This window comes from Condylostylus longicornis, unplaced genomic scaffold (genome assembly GCF_029603195.1).
Source record: "Condylostylus longicornis isolate FDR11 unplaced genomic scaffold, ASM2960319v2 ptg000049l, whole genome shotgun sequence".
NCBI classification, from domain to species: Eukaryota; Metazoa; Arthropoda; class Insecta; order Diptera; family Dolichopodidae; genus Condylostylus; species Condylostylus longicornis.
Window position 1 is genome coordinate 1,635,941 of NW_026578018.1, and position 8,927 is coordinate 1,644,867.

General features: G+C 24.7%; 1 protein-coding gene across 1 annotated transcript; it reads left to right on the plus strand.

The window, feature by feature from the left end:
* The first annotated feature begins 923 nt into the window (after positions 1–923).
* Positions 924–5,207, plus strand: LOC129611324 (delta-aminolevulinic acid dehydratase). Its single transcript, XM_055524407.1, has 5 exons — positions 924–1,344; positions 3,678–3,825; positions 3,895–4,347; positions 4,428–4,544; positions 4,612–5,207. Exons 1-5 carry the CDS (start codon positions 1,238–1,240, stop codon positions 4,768–4,770), a joined length of 984 nt encoding a protein of 327 aa, XP_055380382.1. The 5' UTR covers positions 924–1,237; the 3' UTR covers positions 4,771–5,207.
* The last annotated feature ends 3,720 nt before the right edge of the window (positions 5,208–8,927 follow it).

Consider the following 8,927-nt stretch of genomic DNA (forward strand, 5'->3'; position numbering starts at 1 on the left):
GATAAAAATTTAAATAGTCTGTCTGGGATAAAGCTTGAAAAAACTTTAAACATTTTAAAAATGAGAATCTATATCATTTTCTCTCCTTTTCGTTCGCCTTGCTTTGCATGAAAAAACCAACGAATTGGAAATACTAAAGGAAGGAACATCTTTGTTTCTATCTCATTAAAAAATCGTATCTTGAAAAAAAAAAACATAATGAAGCCAAAAACTTTAAAACAATTTAATCCTTTTCTTTGCTCCGAGCATTGTCAAACTGAAATCAAAATTAAATGCCAAATTTTGTTGTTTTTTTTTTCTTAAAAAATTACGCGCCGTTATATAAAAAGTAAACAAAGAAGATTTTTTTATTTTGATTATAAAATTACCGCAATTTGTAAATAAAAAATTATAAAATACTTAATAAAAATTGTTTAAAAAAGAATACTTTTTGATAAAGACTTATAAAAAAAATATAACAAGTGAAAAAAAGGAAAAAATCTATTGAAAAAGGAAAAGGTATATAGTTCTAAATTGTTATTTGCTATGTAAAATCAAATAGTTTTCTTATTCTTTCAATAATTAAAAGAAATATTTATTCAACCGTTCTTTGATTAATTCATAATTTATAATTTTATTAAGTTTTTAATTTTGCAAAGAAAACATCTGTTTTTGTTTTATAAAACAGATGTTTTCTTTGCTTTGATAGTTCTTTTACAAAAGAACTATTGTGTAAATCCTGCTAATTATGCCACTCGGATACTCAACATTTTACTGTATATAAAGTCGCAAAATTCTTTTTTCTCCAAACATATTTCTTCTCAAAGACGTCATATTTTCAAATCTAATTACTATCAAGTAGATCTTTTAAATTTTTAGACCATATCGTTGTCATATCATCAGAAGCAACAAAATCTCAAAAATATAAATGTGGTATTGTAGCTTTAAAGAATATTGTAATTAAACTTTCATTAGAATAAAAAAGCGTGATGATAATTTTAAGTTAGTCAATTAAGTATAGTTGGTTGCTGATTCTTTAATTTTTTTTTACTTGTAACCAACTTACCATGACATCACAATAGTTTCTTTTTAAATATTAAAGTTTTGCTTAGATAACTGGAACAGTTCCTCGTTTTATTTTAATTTGATTAAGTTATAAAATTCATTTAATCCTTCAGTTTAACAAGAAAAGTGTACTTAATATATACATACTTAGTATATTACTTTTTAAGGAAAAGGTGCAATTTTAAGATAAAATATGCCTAGAAAATTACATAGTGGAATATTTCATCCTACTCTTAGGAAATTACAGGAGCAGAATGTTCAGCTACATTCATATAATTTGATGTATCCTATATTTTTAATGTAAGTATTCTTAGATAAACATAACCTTTGATAAACATACATATGTATCCTTGTATGATAAACATACATATGTTTAGTTTTCCGGTAGGTAAGCTAATTTACCTAAATTATTTACATTTTATCTATAGATTACATTTTATAATTAATATTCTTTATGAAAGGAAACATATACACATTTTATAATCACATTTAATTTTTTTAATGGAGTTTGATAATGATAAAAAAATAGTGTTTGTCATATAATTATCATAATATGACAATTGAAGTTCAACGGTATTGTTCCTTATAGAAAAAATTAGTTGATTGCCAATAAACCCAAATATGTTATATAAGTTTGTATTTATGCACATAATATAAAAATCTAAAATTTATTACGTAAACTGAAAGTAATGACATCTGGTAAATTTATTTGTAATTATCTTTAAGGTTTGTTAACCTATTGCATAAATAATTACATAAATACATCCATCCAATACTCGATCTACAGTCTGTTCAAGACAGATAATAAAATTTTAAAAGTTTTATATGTATATATTATGTCGGGATTTTATTTAACATTTTTCTTAAATACACATTATTTGCATAACTGAAAAATTTCAAACTACATAATGTTTGTAGTTAAGTGTATATATAATAAGAAATTGTATTGAATGTTATAAGACATTAGGTTTTTATAGGAAGGTAGGTACAACTGTGTTTTTACTTTTGCTAATACAATATAAATTGCAAATCAAAATGTGCATATAAAATTTTCTATTTCCATTTTTAATAGAAATAATATAGATTTCATACACACGCAAATAATTAAATTTTATACGCATTTCAAATATTATTTTATTTTTAGAACAGATAATTAAGTAATTAAAAAATAGAAATTTTAAATATTTTCATAATTAAACGGTTATCAATTCTTGACTACCTCTATAGATAAAATATTTTGTGTATTTAATAAAAAATCATCTACAGTATAGTGTCATTGCAGACACTTAGAAAATAGGTATAACTATACATACATATATACATAAATACATATTAATAAGACGGTTGCAGGAACTTGTTTTCAATTCGAATTTAAGTAATTGTTTAATTTTCACTTTAATTCAATTTAAAATCGTTTAAGTCTTTTGTTTTTATAATTTTTTGTTTATCAGTATTGCTACATACATACATATATGTATATTACTTTTTTTCCTTTTTCCGTTTTATAAAAATATGAAAAATTATTGCTATATTAAAATTAATCAAAAAATATTTGCTACTTGCTTTATAATTTAGATAACTCATTAATGGAGTATTTAAATACATATATATATAATATATATATAAATACAGGCTGTCTCGTATTTGAGTGCATTGCTATATACAATTGTATAAGCCCTCATGAGTAAGCAAAACTTTTGTATGGTGACGATGTTCACAGCTCAACAAGTTTCGAGTTACAGAGGCTTTTTTCAAGGATATTTTCAGGCAGGTGCATTGATAAATATAACTTGGAAAACTCAAAATAAGGTTTTCTCATGATTATCTACATTAGTTATAATTTGTTAAGATTTTGGAATCACATAAATTTAAAATTCGAAAAATTTTAAATTTTAACTTTGCAGCTTTCTCTAATTTTAGCACAGCTTACAACTTTGTCAACTGAGCTTTAATTTAGTATATGACTCATCTTCCTATCTGTTCTGGCTTAGGAAAAATTAAGTACATACTGCAAATGTTATATTGAACCAATTTGTTTTCTTCAATAACTTAAAGTATGTACAGCAAGCGTTAGAAAAGGTGTCTCTCTTTTGAGACTAAAATTTTGTATATTCATGAAGTCCTATATAATTGTATGTGGCAGTGCCTTTCCATACGACATACCCTGTATGTATATACTTTTGCCGAATAATTATTAAATCATGTGTTTTGAATAATGAAAGAGTTAATAGTTTAAAATTTTATTGATAATTTATACGGCCGGAAGAGTACACTATAGTAAAGCTTTACTTGGTTGAACATTTTTTTTGGGTCTTAATCGTTATCAATTTATACTTCTTTTATTATACGCCCGCTTGTAGTATAATTGTATCTCATCGGATTATTCGCTAAGAAGGATCGAATTGTGTATCGGATTTTGTAACTAAGGTTTTTATCTAAATTTTCTTTTAATGTCATAAAATACCTACACATACATACTTTTTATTTTCTAAATGCATTAATTATATTTAAAAATCTTTCAATTCAGGAAATGGTAAATTAAGTTTAGTAAATTATGTTCTGCGAATCATCTAATAATAATTAATTAAATTTAAAATTCAATTATGTACTAAATTTTTCAATATTGTTTTAAGAGAAAATGATGATGACGCACAGGATATTCAAAGTATGCCGGGAATACAAAGAATGGGTATTAATAAGTTAAAAGAACATTTAGAATCTTTAATTCCAAAAGGATTGAGTTCAATTTTACTTTTTGGAGTGACTGAAAGTATTCCAAAGGTAATTTTTTTTAAATAAAGTAAATTACATTGAAGACTTTAAAAGAAGAATAAAGGTATATTTTTTTAGGATGAAAATGGAACAGCAGCAGATCATCCCCTTAATCCTGTAATTAGAGGCTTACCAAAATTACTTGAGTGGTTTCCATCACTTCTTATAGCATGTGATTTATGTTTATGCCCATACACCAGCCATGGTCATTGTGGAATATTTAACAAAGAGATAGGATTAGATAATGAGGCTAGTATAAATAGATTAGCTGAAATTGCAGTAAATTATGCTAAAGCTGGTGCTCATATTATTGCGCCGTCTGATATGATGGATAATCGTATTAAAGCAATTAAAGATGCATTAATTTCACATGGTTTCGAAAAAAAGGTAGCACTTCTTTCATATGCAGCAAAATTTGCTTCAACATTTTATGGACCATTTCGTGATGCAGCAAAATCTGCTCCTGCTTTCGGAGATCGTAGATGTTATCAGTTACCTTCCGGTTCAAAAGGTTTAGCGGCGAGAGCTGTTGTGAGTATTATATATATGAGTCCTTAATAATTTAAAGTACTTACATTATTATTATAATAAACTTTATATTGTTTAATAAGGAGAGGGACGTAGATGAAGGGGCTGATATGTTAATGGTAAAACCAGGTTTGCCTTATCTTGATATCGTTAGACAAACAAAAGACATGTATCCTAATATTCCATTATATGTTTATCAGGTGATTAATATAATTATGATTAGTTTTAATATTCATTGCCATAAATTTACATATTAAATTTCTTTAGGTTTCGGGTGAATATGCAATGATATATCATGGTTCTAAAAGTGGAACTCTCAAATTAAATGACGTTCTCATGGAGACAATCATATCTTTTAGAAGAGCAGGTGCTGATTGCATTATATCATATTTTACCCCACTTTTACTAGATTTGATAGCCAAATAAATATATATTTTTAAATTATCCAAAAAACATGCAAAAATTATAAATTTCGGTTTTGAGGTTTTTATTTGTTACCTTTCAATAATGTACAACTTTGTTAGTATTGTATTAGATTAGAGAAGTAAGCTTTATTTTTCAAATAAAAGGGAAAAGTAACTTTTTTGCTGTTGTGGGAAATTATGTTTTTTTTTATATTTTAGAAAATGCATTTATTTTTTTTAGTTAAACTTAAAATGGCAATGTGTGCAATAAGAGTGTTGAAGATTGCAAATAGATTAAGTATGAACCTAAAAAATATTTTGCACTTGTAATTCAAAGTAAAATAATTTAAAATTAAATATTGTACGCATATAAAATGGTTAATATAATATGATGTCGTGAAGGCGTACTGATAATTGATCAATTGATGTGACAATAATCGGAAATACGATAGCATATCATATTATATGTGGTTTTATGAATGTTTTTAAATTTTCTTTATTTCATTTAAGTTTCTCATTTTAGAAAAATTAACTCAATACTAAACCATCTTAAACAATTATTAAATACATATAGGTTTGTACAATAATATGTTTAATTTCTTTTTAATTCAAGTCTCCGTCCACTCTTAATTGAACTGTTTGAACTTTTTTTAAATTGACAAAAGTCTACGAAATGTAGTTAAAGCAGACTTTCATCTTCATAAACGGATAAACATGGATAGAAATGACATACAGTATTTAATGTAGAAAAATATTATATGAATATTTGTGCTGTAATCTTCATATATCTGACGAAATTGTACCACGCGTATTAATTATTTAATAAACTTTAAATTTTTTTTGGTTATTTTAGTTAACATTGAAAACTAATACAACAAAAACAAAAAAAGCGATTGTATTTTTTGAAAATTAATGTTTTCGCCTCATATTGTAGGTTTGATATGAGTAAAGAACTTTATTTTAATTCCTTGAACTTTCTCTAAATTCATTAAATAAATTCGTGACAATAGAAAATTAAAATTAACAAATAATGACAAAGTTTATTTTTTATTTTTCTATATGTATATATGTATATAAAGGGTTTATCCTTGAATTTTTGGAGTATCGACTTTATTTGAACTTAATTTTCTATTTGAATTATTTTAGGGACAATAAGTTAATATTATTTTGTTTTTTAGTTTAATAATTACAATTTTAACTTCAAATTGTTATGTAACATTTGTCGTGTTACTTATATACATATACTCTATTAAGATACTTACATTTATTAAGAATCCAATTCAAAACATTTTTTTATTAATGTGTATTTCTATAATATTATAAATAAATAATTCTTATAAATTTCGTATATCTTTAAACAGAAAACATTTCTTACAATTATAAACAACGAATATTGTGGTTAGTTTTTATACATCGCGTGATGGCAATTAATTTAGTATGTTTCCTTAAAATTCGTATAAGACCTTGTAGTTTCAATATTTTAATTGAAAAATTAAAGGATAAGGCTAAATTAAAAAATGTGAAATATGACTATGTTAATATAATATATATGTAAGTAGGTATACCTATCAAAAAATTATTATTTCTCAATTAGAATTATATTAAAATTTTAATGTTTGAAATCAATTTTACTGTAATTTGTCTAGACAACAAAGAAATGGCAATATAAAAATAAAAAAATATTTTTGTAAATCTTTTAAATGTTAATATAATATACACATCTTATGCACATGTGTACATGCATTTAAGCATTCAAAATATACACATATTGAGTATTATGAGTGTAGGTATACATATATGTTTATATAACAGATATTTTTTCTTAAAAAACATAAATTGAGTTCATTGATACAAATGTTGTACTCTTAATTCGATAAACATGTGTACATACATGCATACATAACTCTTACTTATATATGTACGTATGTAAATAAAATTTTGATGAACTTTAAAAGGACTTCAGAACTTAAATGAAATTTTCTTTGTTTATCAAACAAAGGAAATATTCTATACTCTTATAATCATGATTCATAATAATGAAATTCCCAGGATTAAGAATATTGGCATCAGGACAAAGATGCATATCTAAAAAAAATTTTATTAAAACTTTTTTATATGACCTTGAAATGAGAAAAAAAAAAACAAATGCACTTAAAAACTATACATACATATCCATATTTTATTTATTTATTTTCTTATGTACATAATTCACACAAACCCATGTGCATCTGAACTCTAAACTAAATTGCATTCTCTCAGTTTAGATATATGTATATTTGCAAAATCCTTTTCCCATAAGTATTCAGTGAGTCTCGGTATTAAAGCAACAAACAAACAAGTGGCGCCACATAGTCTAACAAAGAAAAGAAAGAAAAATTTCTCTTTAAAAGTAAACATTTTTTATATATGTGGATTCTTTTTATATAACACGCGCAAATATACTTGCATAATGTAAATAAACATAAAAAATATACATATACTAATAATGTAAATAATGTATATAAGTATCTGCATACATACATATGAGAGTATTTAATGCAAATTTTTGCACACTATTTTCATTGTTTTCAGTGTTCCCACTTGGTTAAAGCAAAATGTATCCAATTTCGAGGAAAAAATGTATCCAAAATGTATCCAACCTCATAAAGCAGAATTTTTATACCAAGCCGTCGTGTTGTTGGTTTTTTTATTTATAGTAAATTCTTTAAGAAATCACATACAACTTCTATTATATTTTAAATGTGTAAAAAGTTAAGGTCAGAAAAAACATATGCATATATGTTGTTGAACTATGTGCTAAAGACAATTTACCATTAAAACGGAAAAATGTTAAAAAATATGTACAGCCAATGCATTTTCTATTACAACTAGCTTACTCCAAAATATTTCTGGTACGTTCTTGTCTAAATGTTCTAGATTTGGATACAGGAAGAGACAGCACTCATTTAATAAAGCAGATTTCTTACTTTCTTCTAGTAAACTCGGAAATCTGCTTAGAAATGCCAGCAAATAACACTTTTGAAAGATAAAGCAATTACGCGTTTTAATATTAGCAGCATTTTAACAGTTTTGTAACATTTATTTAGTGTTTAGGGAATAAATGTATCCATATTTCAGCAAAATTTTGAAATGTAGCCAATTTCGGCATTTTAGCAGATTTGAGTATCTTTGTATCCAAGCTAAATTTAAAGCAAAAACTGTATCCAAATGGATACAATTGTATCCAAGTGGGAACGCTGATTGTTTTGTTTGTTACTTTAAAAAACAAAGTCAAAACAAAATAACAGTTAACAGTATAGAGAAAAGTTGTACTCTTTAAAATTTTATATATTTAGGTAAGCATGTGTTGTGCATGTGCATATGAATAAAATATAAACTTATGCAAAGCTTAAAAAAATCATAAACAGAGAAACATAAAACAATAACAAATGAAATGCGCCGAATCCATATTGATCTCAGTAAAATTTAAAAGATTCTCAGTAAAATTTAAAAGATAAGTTAAAAGTTTAAGCTGTAATTTGTATTGAATTTGTAATTTGTATTGTAAGACAAATGAGCAGGAGAGAAAAACTGCAAAAAATTAAAAATTTTCATAGTTACCAATGAAAATGCAAAAGTACTCAATAATTCTACGATACCATTATACCAATTATACTACATTTTCGTTAATACAAAATTTAGTACGTACTATTTTTATTTAGTACATTTTAATAAAATTTAAACAAAAAATTATTTTTGCAAAATTTTTAATTTTATTTATTATGAAACTACAAAATAATTACAAAATATCTAAAATTTTAATTGTCAACGTCAACTCATAGAATTATTAAATAAAAAACGGTAAGATTGTATAAATTCTAGGCGAAATTCTTATTCTTTATTTTTATGAATTCTTGTTCTTTATTTTTTTTAAGAAAACTTTAATTTATAAAGTACCTCTTACAAATTACAGTACGCAGATTTCAAAGTGCAGTGTTAGCCCTGATCATAAATCATAATCCATCGCATTCTTACATACTCAAAGTTTCACTCAATTTTCTCACTTTTGAAAATTTGAGTTCATATTGAGCTCATATTGAACTCATTGAATTCAAATTTTTAAGTTCAAAATAAGTTTTAGTAAGCTGAAATAACAAAACTAAAAATTAATGTAATTGAATTACTTCCTTTTGTTCAATA

Excerpts from the sequence above, each read along its gene's own strand:
- LOC129611324 (XM_055524407.1), top strand. The coding sequence starts at position 1,238 with ATGCCTAGAAAATTACATAGTGGAATATTTCATCCTACTCTTAGGAAA. Across the intron at positions 4,348-4,427 it reads GTTTAGCGGCGAGAGCTGTT|GAGAGGGACGTAGATGAAGG; the intron begins GTGAGTATTATA and ends TTGTTTAATAAG. Across the intron at positions 4,545-4,611 it reads TTCCATTATATGTTTATCAG|GTTTCGGGTGAATATGCAAT; the intron begins GTGATTAATATA and ends AAATTTCTTTAG.